The sequence below is a fragment of the Tyto alba genome, unplaced genomic scaffold (genome assembly GCF_018691265.1).
Source record: "Tyto alba isolate M040663 unplaced genomic scaffold, T.alba_DEE_v4.0 Super-Scaffold_22, whole genome shotgun sequence".
Lineage (NCBI taxonomy): Eukaryota > Metazoa > Chordata > Aves > Strigiformes > Tytonidae > Tyto > Tyto alba.
The window spans coordinates 28,752,858-28,766,111 of NW_024881296.1; the positions used below are offsets into that span (position 1 = coordinate 28,752,858).

The window sequence follows — 13,254 nt, forward strand, 5'->3', positions numbered from 1 at the left end:
GCCCTGGTTGCAGTGCATTTACTACATGTGAAGTTACATGTGTGGGTTTAGTGAGGTTATAATAATTGTAAAGTTCTCTGCCAACCCCAGAGCAGCTCTCAGGTGTACTTACTGAGAGGAAAAGTAACATGCAGAAATGTGAAAATATTGCTAGGTGGTAACTTAAAGCCTAGGCAAAACTATATTCAAAAGATAACCAGGTCATGCTTGCTTATCATGTATTTTAGACAGGTGACAGCTGCCTCTTATTTTATCATAGGATGCATGCACTGGGGACTTTACCATTACAATAGTATATTGCTGCATATGCTGAATGTTTAAATCTAGGCAAGTCTTTCCAGTCTGATATGGTCAGGATTTTTATTCTAATTAAAGGACATAGAAGGTAAGAAGGAATAGAGATCTGCTAAGATTACTTTTAAAGAAGCTTTCACTTAAGAACTCTTATAACTAATTAAGCTGCAGTACATTTCCACAGGGGTAGTGCTGTAGGAGCAAAAAAGTGGATGATATTCTGCAGATAGTGGAGAATTCCTTTTCACTCTTCACAAACAACAGTTTATAAAGTAAATACTTAATGCAATCTACCAAGCAGGATATTAGAAATTCAGCTCTTCATTAGGGAATAGTTGAAAAAGCAGTGTCCTAATTTTGTAAGTGGTTACTTTACTGGAGCATGCGGGAAGATTTTTTTTGTGGCTGCTATTATTTATACTGCGCACTAAGCTCTAAACTGAGTGGAATGTTGAGAAGGATTGCAAATAGCACGAATGACTGATTTGTCAGTCATCAGTCTGAGGTAATTCCCTGAAATGCCTTCCCTATGCTAACTGAAATTGTACCACCCAGAAGAATAATCCATCTGCTCATTGTTTTCCAGGTATTATTCTCTGGGAGCAATAACTGCAGTCCCTTCATGCAGGATGCTTCCTGGAGATTAATGATCAGGTGGTGGTAATGGCTCACAGCTGTGCTCTGAGCACTCAGCTCATCCCAGCCTGTCATTATTCCCTAGAAAATTACCCTGCCCTTTGGCTGTAAAGATAAATTACAATGCAAAAAATCAAAAGAAAAATCAAATAAAATATGGATTCGTGTCCTTAAATTTAAAGTGAGCTATTAGGGACATCCAGCATAAGACTATGTCTGGATCTTTTTAAAATAACCCTCCAAAACCAAAATGTTTTTAAAATAACACTCCAAAAGCTCCTCTGAATAGGTGTAATCCTGTTGGTACAGGATTCATTGGGAGTGCTTCCTGAAACATTGTTTGGCAACATCACAAATGAAAATTAACTGCTTGTCTTATGATACTTATGATGTCAACCTTGGTGGTAACTTCAGGTAATCGGCATGCAGCAAGAGAATTGATTCACAGAGCATCAAAACCATGTAAATTGCCACGTAAAAAGCTGTTTAAATTATATGTTGTGTCACTGCCTCCTATCTGGTTTAGATACACTCAGCCAAAAAAAACATGAACAAAACCCCTGTTTTCTTGTTTCTCGATTTTTATTTACTTTAAGTCAGTCATAATACCTCATTAAACATAAATTCCCTGTAAATTATAAGGCAAGAATGAGTGCTGTTGCTGTAACACTTAAATGAGGCTCTCTTTATTCATAATGTTAATCTCAGTGCAGGAGAATTTGCATCACTAGTACTGTTAAGTCTATGAGCTCTTGCTGTAACAGCAGCTGTACTGTTGTAGGACTGGAAGAATTAACTGTATGTGGAACCGCATTCTTTCAAGTGTGCTCAGAGAGGGATCTACAGGCAAGAAATGTTGGGTTTCTTTTCACCAAGGAGACTGAGGGAAGATATTACATAGAAGCTCTACTTTTCCTTCAAGTAGCATGCTGAATAATAATTATGCTAAGCCTATATTAAATGACCAGAAAAGACAAACAGGAGCAGACAAATAAAGCTCTGCAGTAATAACATAGTTTTCCCCAGTCTTCTCCTTCAGTTAAATGAAGAGAAAGTCTAAGAATACTTTGCTGCAAGAAGTTCCCCATAATACATTTTACAGTGTTACAGTTCTCTTCAAATATATAATCAGAACACCATATATCTGATATGAAAAGTTCTTAAATGGATGGACTTCAAATATTCCTCCGAGGGCTTTTAAAAACACTTCACTTGCTAAAAATTGTAGACAGCAATTTCGTTGATTTCCTAGGTGAAACTGTTTTGTATTGTTAATGTGTTTTGATCTTTTTGTGTATGTCTCCTTTTATTTTTGTCCACTTCCAAGACCAATTAATAGGCATTCTGGTTTTAGTTTAATTGTTTTCTACTGCAAATGTAATTGGAATTCATGCCAATGCATATACTAAGCTAGTCAGACGGGTCATTGCATCTGCTGCTTTTTCAGAACCACCAGTTGTATAAAGGCTTAACAGAAAAACATTGTTACTTTCTACTACCCAGTTATGTGGCATACTTCTTAATGTATTTAAAAGAAAATTTTAGTTTACATATGGAAAAGTACATGAGTGCCTATTGAAGTTGTATTATTACTATATGTATGGCGAAGCTAATGTATCAAATGATGGTTCTGACTTGAGAATTAGTCAATCCTCTGTGTATTAATACCTTCTTTCTTTTCTGTCTTTCTCTGTTGTTTCTGTTCCTGCTGACTTTCCTCTGTCAATTCTCCAATGCTGCTCTGTAATTAAAATTAATAAATAACAAAACCAACCAACACTGTAGTTATCCCCATTTGTCCCCGTTCAGCATCTTGCAGCCCCATCAGTCCTCTGTCCTACAAGGCCATGAACTGTAGGAATCCAGGAGACCGAGCAAAACTTTATGCCTCTACTGATGCTGTTGGACGTAGGAGAACAACGCATCTGGCAGGGGTAAGCATGCCAGTTGTACATAAGCCAGTGTCTCATGCCATGATTGCATTGCTTGTGAGGACTGGAACAGCTGCAAGGGTACTTGACTAAGACTGATTCTTCTGCACTCTCCCCACCCCTTCCAATTTTTTTCATAGTAGGCTGAATTTTAACTGAAATATACTACATTATGTGGTGATGTGGCCTGATTATGCACCAAGGAATCCATGTTGAAAAATACCTGTGTTTGCAGTGGATGCCTTAACTTCTCATGAGGCAGAGAGGCACTCACAGTGTGTGTGCCCTTTTCTCAGGTGGATTCTTTGCTGCCTTTTAAGGCCCAAGCTGACGTTGCAGCTTTTCCCTCAGTGGGGAATCTGTTTTTCCCAGCAACCTGTTTTCACAAAGCCTGTAGAATTTGCTATCCTCTGAGACCTCTAGCAAATTCACCTAAGCCTCTGGGTAAAAAGGGGGAAAGAAATGCACTCACACATGTCTATATACGTAAATGCACAGAGCACTGTCACTTCAACTTTACTTTCTTAGCAGGCCAGGCTAGTAAACTTCCTCACTGAGAAGGAGCATGGTTTGTAAGCAAGGCTTCCCACAGGTCACCTGCTCATTCCGAATGATTTGGTAGCAGTGCTGTGATCTGAGCTTTCAGTGAAAATCAGGCAGACTGAATTCCTTTTGATGGTGCTCCAAGCCAATGGGATGCGGTCAGCTCCAGTTCAGATATCATTTGCTGAAGTTGTATTTTAACTTGTACTCTACAGTCTGAGTTTTAGAGTGTGAGAAGAGTGAAGTCATCTCTGCAAATGATTGTGTAAGAGGGGCTTACATTTTCATTTGGCCTGATGGGCAAAATGTCAAGAGGCAATGCTGCTATTGACATCCTTGTTGGAAGCAGTGTTAATGAAAGCGGTATGAATCATAGCTGGTACTTAATCTTTTAGGCTTTTGAGCCTAAATTGAGGTTTAAGTTAAGGCACAGCATTGGGATGTATCTGTAGAGAAATCTCATGGTATGTGCATAGTTCATTGCCATCTCCCAGGCTATTGGTTTAACACCTCTTGGGTCTTTCTCATTGCAAGTGGTTTGGGGGTTTGGGTTTTTTTTTGTTGTTTGTTTGTTTGTTTTAATTAAAAAGGAGAAAGGTTGGTACATTTTGGTGGAGGAGACAATGTAAAAATGTTACTAATACAAAATGGCTGAGTTGAGCTGTTTTCAGTAGCCTGTATGGTGTGGAGAATCGTTTATTCTTCTGTAAACTTTTGTAGGAATTTGGTTTCTTGCTTTATTGATGTTAAGAAAAAATGTCTGATGCTCTGTTTTTGAGACTTATGAAGTAGATCAATATAGAGAGTTACTGCTCGTGAGCCAAAATTCTTATTCATTGTAATGGATTTATTCTGGCTGTGTATGCTTTGATAACTCATATTAATCAGTAGATATCTGGTAAATTATACTACAGAAGAGCTGGCTTGAGTAATGACTTAAGGATTGAGACCATCTATTACTAATATTAATGTTTTTGGCAATTTAAACTAACCAATTTTAACCATAGTGACCCCAAAAACCCTCTTGGATTTCTGAAGATAAACCAAGGGTTTATGTGCTCATGAAGTGGTTTTTGGTCTTTCTTTTCCAGTCGTTAATCTGGTTTTCAGTGCAGGGGAGGATCATTGCAGAGCTCTCAGCTGGTGGGGTTCTAAAGCAGCGTGGTACACACGCTACAGGGGTTGTGCTTAAGCCCCAACCAAGGTGGTGAGTAGCAGCCTCTCTGCATCATATTGGCTGAGTGGCAGCTCAGTGTACTCTCCAGTATTCCCATTCTTCAGACTCTCAGAGTCTGAGTTCATTACTCCAAAAACCCGTTTTTCATCTATAGTTACATGGAGAAAGTACACAGATGGCTAAATTCTGATATAGTCCTTTAAACCATTAATTCTATTAATACACCAGATCTATAATAGAAACAGTTTAAAAAATAAAATCCTAGTATGAGAAATAAAGAAGGAAAAAGAGGAAATCACTACCATGTATAAGAATCAGTGGCAACAAAATTATGTGCTGTTAAATCATCCAAGGAAAAAAGAATAGGTTAACTGTTGTACCACCATTGAGGGCATCTGTGATGTTCACATACAAGCATGAAAGGGAAAAGGTTGTGCTATATAGGGACTGTGACTAAGTGAGAGCCTGGGGGAGTGTTGGGGCGGGGGGAGTGTTTTGCTCTTCAAATGAAATCCTGGGTTTATGGGGAGTAGTGGAAGGTGCTCTGTGGCAATCAGCAAAGATCAAACCTTAACAGGTAATTTTTTGCCTGTGTAAAAATAAGCCTTTACAAATTAGCCCATTACATCTTAGGACAGTAGAAAACATGATTAAGAAGGATTCTTGTTGTCAAATGCATATTTACTGACAAAGGTGGTGTCAGATTACAGGGGCTGTATTAATGAACTTGTTAAACAGGCGGTAGAAACTACTGACTCAGCATTGTTTTTTTCTCAGCCCCCCAACCCCTCACCCTTATCTGAGCTTGCATTGCTTTCTTTAGCTGTGTGAACTCTGTCTTGACTTTGTCTTTTTGTTTGCTGAACTATAGACTGACAAAAAAGAAAAGGAGAGAGACCATTTGTCACCCAGCTTCTCAGCCAGCTTTAAAGGAGGTCATTTTTCTTCCAACCCCAAAGCTAGATCACCAGCTCCCTCTCCAGTTTGGTAAGCCAAGTACATGTTTAGCTGGGGGTTTGAGCTATAGTCAGCTCTGATTGTTCCATTAATTAAATGTGAAACAGTGCAAACTTAGTTGGTGACATAGACATTTTCTCTCTGCAACAAAGGCAGTCCTGCTTTTAGAAAAATGTTACTAATGCTTTGAGGAAGGGGATGTAGGAAGATACCTTGTGTCTTCCCTCTTGGCTTGGCTCAGTGCTCATGAAACTAGCAAGTGGCAAAGAGAAGCATTTTGCATGAAAGCTCATCAGTTGTTCCAGCAGTCCTGCTTGATAGCAGAGAAATAGAGGAGTTGTTTTATTTTTAGCTATTGTAGTTGTAGAAATGATGTGTAGGTGGTGTCCAGCAGAGCATGTCTGACAGTGATTGTCCCTCTCTGGTTACACAGGCATGCATCAAAGTCTTTGCCTTTTTTGCCTGGCACACCTAAGCAGATAACGTCCCCACCTGGCTCCTCCAAAGTGTCCTCTGCTCAGGCACGTCCTCCTTCTCCTGGCAATATCCGGCCTATCAAAAAAGAGGTCAAACCAGAGAGTGAGAAGAAAAGACCAGAAAAGGAGGCTGAGAAGGTCAATGAGGAGAAGACAGAAGACAGTAAAGGAACTCCAGCAGGGGCTGGACTACCTGCAAGTCGGGAAGAGCCTGCTGTCCAGGCAGACCTTGCACAAGGTAAGGAGAGATCCTCCTTTAGGTTAAGGAATGTTTGAGAGTCTCTTATGTTCTTCACGCTCTTTCTCTAACACAACATAGCTTTCGGTAGTTTTCTATCAAATGTTAAATACTTCAGAATGTTCCTGCAGATGTGTGTTCATTATGAGGAAAGTGTGAACAGGTTGAAGCACTCCTGCTTGTAACAATTAAAACAACATTCAGACCTGCCTCACAGTGTGGCTTCATAGCAGTCGTCTTTGCCCTTTCGGACTGGGGGTTTGTCCCTCACATCACGACACAGCTGCTTTTCAGACTGTTGGAGCAGAATAATAATGATCTGAAGACTAATGGTACAGGAAGCCATCACATAAGGTAGTGTGAGCAGTGAGAATGTCCACCTCTGCTAGACACTCAGTACAGCTGTGCTGGTAACACTGCCATCTTACCTATAATATTGCAAGAGTACCACATCATAGGAGAGATTAACAGGATAAAGTAGAATGCAGAGGAGAAGCAAGGAGAAGGATGAAGATGAATAGGCAAATTTTTGGGGGTAAAATTAGTTATTTAAAAAAAAAAATTACCCAACAGACAATCAAAAACCCACATGAACCCTGAAAAGCAAAAAAGCAGAGAGGGATGCACACACAAAATAAAGTAATGATCATAAAGTGTAGGAAGGGCAAAAGGTAAATCTGAAAATTAAAAATATAAGTTTGTTCTAGCAGACGTTTTAGTCCATTGTAAATATGGCATAAACTGTCTGTCTCTCAGATGGGATAGAATGGCCATTGTGAACACTGGGATTCCCAGGAAAGTTACTTAAGATTCTGAATTTAAAATTCATGGATTCCCCTGCGATTGTCCTTCAGAAAATAGTTTTAAGTATTAATAATATGGCATTTAACTGCAAGATGTGTAGTTGGGGGTGGCTGTTCTGCAGGAAGACCTGATGTGAATTGATTTCTTTTGTTCCAAGAAGTTCCATTACAGTAGTTCCAATCTGATACCCAGGTCCTACCACACAAGGTGTGACCCCACAAGAAGCTAGAGATTTACAATAATAAATGAATGCATCTGTTGTCCATGGGAATGTAAAGACTATATGAGATAATTACCATGTTAGCATGGGTTTTCACTGCTCTTCTGAAAACCATTTGCCTGCTTTTTTTTTCAAGGAGAAAGCTTCCTTTTAAAATGATTTCAGGAATACTACTGAGATAACTTTGCAAATGTTTACAAGTTATACTTCCCCAGTACAAGGTACAGACCAGAGAAGTATCGTCATGGTAGTCTGACAGTTAAGCTCAGGAGGAAGAGAAACTTGATTTTCTTTGCAGAGTCAGTCAATATTTGAGATTGTGACAAGGTCACATGGTATGGAAACAAGTTATGTGTGATAAAGATATTCAAAAGTCAAGTAGTTTGTATTCACAACAAAGAAACAAGTAGCGTAGAGGGGTGAAAGAGATGTATACTATAGTCAAAGTGGTGAGCAGCTCTTCAAATTGGATGTCTTTTGCCAAAGCCAGAGGTCTGGACCAAAGATTGAGACCTCAGGCTAAGCATTTTACATGTGGGGCTTTGTACTTCAGAGGGAGGCCCAAACTGCCAAAACCTAGCCACTGGTTGAACGCAAGAATCTAGAGAAGGGGTCAGTGCAGCATTTGGAGCTAGAGGGGCATTGCCGATTCTCCTAGGTCTGTGCTGCAGGCGAACATAGCTGATTTCTGCCAGTTAACTGCTCTGGCCTTTAATCTGTCTGGCTTGGCTACCTGCTAGCTGTCTAGGCACAGGAGCCAGGAGGTCAGCAGGTAACAATTGCTGATGGAGCTATGCAAGCTTTTGCAGGCAAATCTCACATGACTTTACTAATACCACGGAAGTTTTGAAGGTATTTTGGGTGTGCCTGTGCAATCTGTTGTCATCTTTTCTGACAGCCCAGCAGGTGTGCATTAAACAGGCTATTTATTATGCTGCCAGCTTCAGCACCTGAGGCAAGCAGTGAGCCCCAAGCAGCACAAAGCTGTGCTTCAGGAGTGACAGCCCTGCCTTGGTGCGTGTTAGTAAATTAAACAAGGCCGAGATACAGGAACTCAGTCAGTTATACTGTTTCACTATTACAAAGGCTATCTGGTGTGTTTCTGATCCACTCCATAGTTGCAACTCCACATTTTCTTACTTTCTGTCCCTAAGGCTACTAAGAGCATAAGCTCTAAAGGGCTCCCAAGCATTAGAGTGATCAAATTACTTTTTTATATTTGACCATCCCAGAATTTTCTGAGTTCCCAGCTATGTCTTGGAGGTTAGCCCAGGCCTGGACTGTTCCCTGGGGGTAGACTGAGTACCTGTTTCGGTAATGTGAGAGAATCGTGCTCTGGCTGAGTCTAAACTGCCAGCTCTCCTCAGGGTTAGAGAACAGGCCCTGGCACTCTTTAAATTACTGGTTTACATGTATAATTTGAATTCAGGGTGAAAGCCCTGAAGCAGTTATAGAAAGACATGCATAGTTTTTACTTGATAGAAGAAGAGAGCAGAGAGGTCATTAGATGGGAGCATTCAGCACAGAGAAAGCAGCTGAATTTGTGTTTGTATACATTCCGAGGTGTAGGAGGGGGGAATCAGTGAGGAATTCCCTCTTGGAAATTGTTAGTGAGATGAGGAAAATACTGTAACATCCCAAACGGTGATGAAAAATGTAGATTTAAAACCATCTCCTAGCTGTTCCCGATGACTTATTTACATGTATCTTCTCTGGATCAGAATCTGATTCCATTGACAGTTCAAAGTCTTCCCTATCCATGTTTGTCTGCATTACCAGATGTGATTCCCCTGGGAATGCTTCCTTCAGTTAGCTTGTGTGTTGGTAATGGTCCCTGGCCTCAGAGAAAAAGTACAGTTGAGGCGCTCTGTACCTGGGCTGGAGAATTCCAGACAAACTTAAAGAAACGTGAACTAGTGTTTTATTTGAGAAAAACCTGTAATGCTACCTCTACCAGGTGGGAAAAGCTAATCCTGGATAAAGAATTTATATGAAGATGCTATTAAGATTTGAGCATAAGCCATAGTTCACCAGTAGTGGCAAAGCTTGTTAAAAAGCTGTGTCCTGGTCCCATGAGTTGCCTCAGGTTGGAGTAACTACAAAAGTGATGATAGTTTGTGCCCTGCCCTTGTTGCAGATCACTTCAGACAGTTGATGTTTGAGATCACCAAGTCACCAAAAGTGACTGACCTATCACCAAAGAGTCTGGCTCTGCTTTTCAGACGTAGACTATCAGACAGAAGAAGATATAGTATCACAGTGTTTCATTTCTGCTCTCTGAATAGAATTGGGCAAACTTAAGAAATTTGATGGTAGGGACTTGTTGAGTCAGCACAAGTCCTGTTGAGCACCTGTCAGCATTTATTCTCCTGACAGAAAAGTTGGCTTAACATTTCAATTGCAGCTGCATTCAGATATCCTGTAAAAACAAACTTCCCTTAAGGTATATGAACCCCCTAGCATCTAGAAATTTCTTCCTCCTCTGAATTATTTATAAAACCACGTAAGCTTGAAAATATTTTGCAGAGTATTTGAACCTATTTTCTGTTCCTTTCAAGAGAGTGTCATCTTGGCTACTGCCTCTGTACAAACGAGTTTTCCTTCCCATCTGTTTCAGCAGCCAGCCCATCCCTACCTCCTGCTCCACCAGCTCTTTCTCCACCCCCAGTCCCTGCGAAGACCTCTGCAGGTACAACTGACCCTGAAGAAGCAACGAGGCTGCTGACCGAGAAGAGGCGCCTTGCCCGTGAGCAACGGGAACGGGATGAGCAAGAGAAGAGGGAGAGAGAAGAGCTTGAAAGGTGATTCTAGGCCTCTTCAGTGGAAAATATATATTTTTAGCAGCTTCTTGTGTATATTCTATTGTTATATTGTGATATGTGAGGCACAGTACTGAAGTGCAGGAGTCACGAGTTCCTCCTCGAAAACAAATTCTCCTGTTGGAGTTTTTCTGTAGGTGCACTATATACCTAAGCAGATCTGTAAGGTTAAAACTTATCCCAAATAATACTTCAAAGTAGGACAGGAGGTGAGAGCAGATTCTTGCTGTAGTGATTCACTGCTTCCTTAGAGCTTAGCAAAGCTATACTTCTTTATTCCAGATAGAGGACTCTGCACAGCTGTTTTCAACTGTGATTGGCACAATGTCTCTTTCTTTGAATTATAAGATCTCTACCGGGGTGGTGTTTAGGCGTCCAACAGCTGTGACTTAAATCTTCTCATTTACTCATTTAAAATCAGGATCCCCAACAGTTTTGGAGGGTAATTCGTGTTGCGTCTCATTTTCTACTAGCAAATGAGTAGTCCATCTGGATACTGACGACTGTGGCTATAGCACAAGTTGAGCACCTTTATAGAGGGATGCCATTTCTCTGGAATTTGTCAAAGTTCTTTAACAGCATTGCTGAAAATAGAAAGAAGACAGAACCAGTTAAAATAGCCCAGCTTTCCAAAAGGCTCACAACATCATTCCTCTCAAACAGGGTTTTAAAGAAAACAAGTTGCTGTGGCATAAGAGTAATATGGTGAATAAATTCAATGACAGAAAGATTGAAAACAAAAGGTAAAGACTAATCAGCTTTCACAATGAAATGAGTTTTCAGTCTCTGTGCAGTGCCTTCATAAACTAACTTGAAAGGAGTTGTGGCCAGTGAGGTAATGCTGGTCTTCAGTGAGATAAAGCAATTGTGAAGGGTTTCAGACATATCTTATATTGCTGAGATACTAAATGAAAGATGAATTGCAATACTGCTAAGCCTAAAGGAATGCATATATGGAAATAATGCTAATTTAACTCATGTGATGGTCTCCGGGCTACTTATTTCTGAGGGAAGAGATCTTGTTTGGAATTAGGTATATGAAAGTATTAGGTGAATCATGGTCAACAAAACAAATTAACTGTTACAAGTTACTAGAAAAGGAGAACAAAATGAAAATGTCATTCTGAACTACCCAAGGTGAATCCAGGTCTTGAAAGTTGATTTTATATTTTTTGGAATAGTAAAATCAGTAAAACTAGAAAAATAAGTGCAGACAGACATCAAGGAAGATCACAAGTATAGAACAGCTCACCTATGAAAATTTACTAAACAGGTGAGGATTCTTCAGCTGGGAAGACCATCTGCCCTCTACTACTGAGTGGAGATATGATAAGCTACAATGTCCTAAATAATTTAGGTGAAGGGGAAGTTATCACTCCCATAATAAAAGGATGAGGGGGTACTAAGTGAGGTTAGTAGAATTAGATACTCTTTTTTTTTAATTCAGGAGTCATCATGGCAAGATAAGTTGGGAGACAAAAATGTGTAGTATTTCAAAACATGATTAAATGAAATTACAGAAATTAGTGTTTTGAAAGATGTATTAAAGTCAATGATACTGTTTCTGATACAGAAATTATGTGAGTCATAGATCAGTGGAAGCCGAGCACATGCTGGAGAAGTATTGGTATTGCCTTGCAAAGTTTTTTTTATGTTCCATAGGGCTTCACCTTTGGCCCCTGCTGGAATCAGAACAGACGACTTCTGAATGAGACAGCAGTGCAGCCTGTATCCAGCTGTTCTGCAGCGCTGGTGTCTTGGGTCAGGAATCCGGTGGTGTGGGTTTTTTCCCTCCTCCTTTTCTTATACTTGTTTCATGATTGCAGGCAAAAGAAGGAGGAGCTATCACAGAGGATAGCTGAAGAAAGAGCTCGCCGGGAAGAGGAAGAAGCTCGCAGACAGGAAGCAGAAAAAACCCGAAAGGATGCAGAGGAGGAGCGGGGAAAGGAAGAACGGCTGCGCCGACAAGCAGAAGAAAGAGAACAGAAGGAGAAAGAAGAGATAGAACGCATTCAGAAACAAGTATGCTCCCCTCCTGGAATTTCTGTGCCAGTCTGCTGGGCAGCAAAGTGGATGAAGCAACACCTCTCACAAAGCAGCTAGATTAGAGGGATATCTAAAATTTAAGTGCTATATATAAAGTGAATAGGGTTGGGGCAGAGTTCATTCCATAGAGTGGCTCAAAGAGTAAAGATATTTCTTGTGGACAAAAACATGTGATAGGGAGTTGAATTATGGTTTTGTCTTTTTTACTGAGAACAAATCCTTTCCTGTTCCTGATAAATCATGGTGGAAAAAATCAATAGAGTTGTATTGTGGGATTTTAATGAACTCTTTATCCCCACAGTTACAGAAAGTCTAGATGCCAAGGTAACTAACCATTCAGAGTGTTGGAGACAGCACTGCAGAGTTCTAATCCTATGCCCACTATTGCTTTTGTGTGGGGCAAGTGAGAGGGGGTAAGTTTTGATCACTTTAATCAAGCCAAGGAGAACTTTTACCCAGTGCAGTCCTGAAATCAGAGCAGCTACTCAAAAGACATAAGAGTAAATAAATCAAAATGCAATTCTTCAAGTGCTCTCATTTTTGATGGGCATAATGTTGTTTTACTGACTTCAGGAGAGGCTGTCGTAGGCATTTTGGTTGGGATTCTTCTCACATGTGCTCTTACTTTTTGCATCTACTTTCTTCCCCACAAATTTCAGCACTTCAATCTGCCTCATAGACATTAGTTTTTTCTTCTGTTATATAATTAAATGTATGCTTCTAAAAATAATTGTTTGAGGAATTGTGTTAGTGAGTATAGCTTAGAAACTGTAGGAAACTGCAGTTTTCTTTTTCAGATGTATGCCACTTTCTTGAAATGCTAGACTGAGGTACATCCCCAGTTTAGCACTCAGAGGTAATGCCTGGCCAGGTTTGTTTGGATGTTGCAACCATAACAAATTAACTGTTTTATGAGTTCCATCATACAACACTGTCGCTGTCAGGGAGCAAGGCTTCTCTACAGTATATGCCAGACAAGTTTTACGTTTAAAGAAGCAGGAATGGAAAGCTTGTGCAAATGTACCAGTGGCTGTTTGTCCTTGGTCTCATTAAGCGATGACTCTGTCGGCCCAATAAAACATTCTCCTGCTTTGTTTGACTCTCAGAAACATC

General features: G+C 40.2%; 1 protein-coding gene across 8 annotated transcripts in view; it reads left to right on the forward strand.

Annotated features, from left to right (window-relative positions):
• The window catches only part of MAP7 (microtubule associated protein 7), a 116,718-nt gene that overhangs the window by 92,501 nt on the left and 10,963 nt on the right, over positions 1-13,254 (forward strand). For 5 of the 8 annotated variants that reach the window (XM_032983117.2, XM_032983120.2, XM_032983121.2 and 2 more), the window contains 5 exons: positions 2,716-2,864; positions 5,453-5,568; positions 5,972-6,252; positions 9,894-10,077; positions 11,922-12,117. In XM_032983117.2, coding sequence (XP_032839008.2) covers positions 2,716-2,864; positions 5,453-5,568; positions 5,972-6,252; positions 9,894-10,077; positions 11,922-12,117 — 926 coding nt within the window. The remainder of the gene's footprint in view (positions 1-2,715; positions 2,865-5,452; positions 5,569-5,971; positions 6,253-9,893; positions 10,078-11,921; positions 12,118-13,254) is intronic. The other 3 variants (XM_032983119.2, XM_032983122.2, XM_032983118.2) reach the window with 2 other exon arrangements.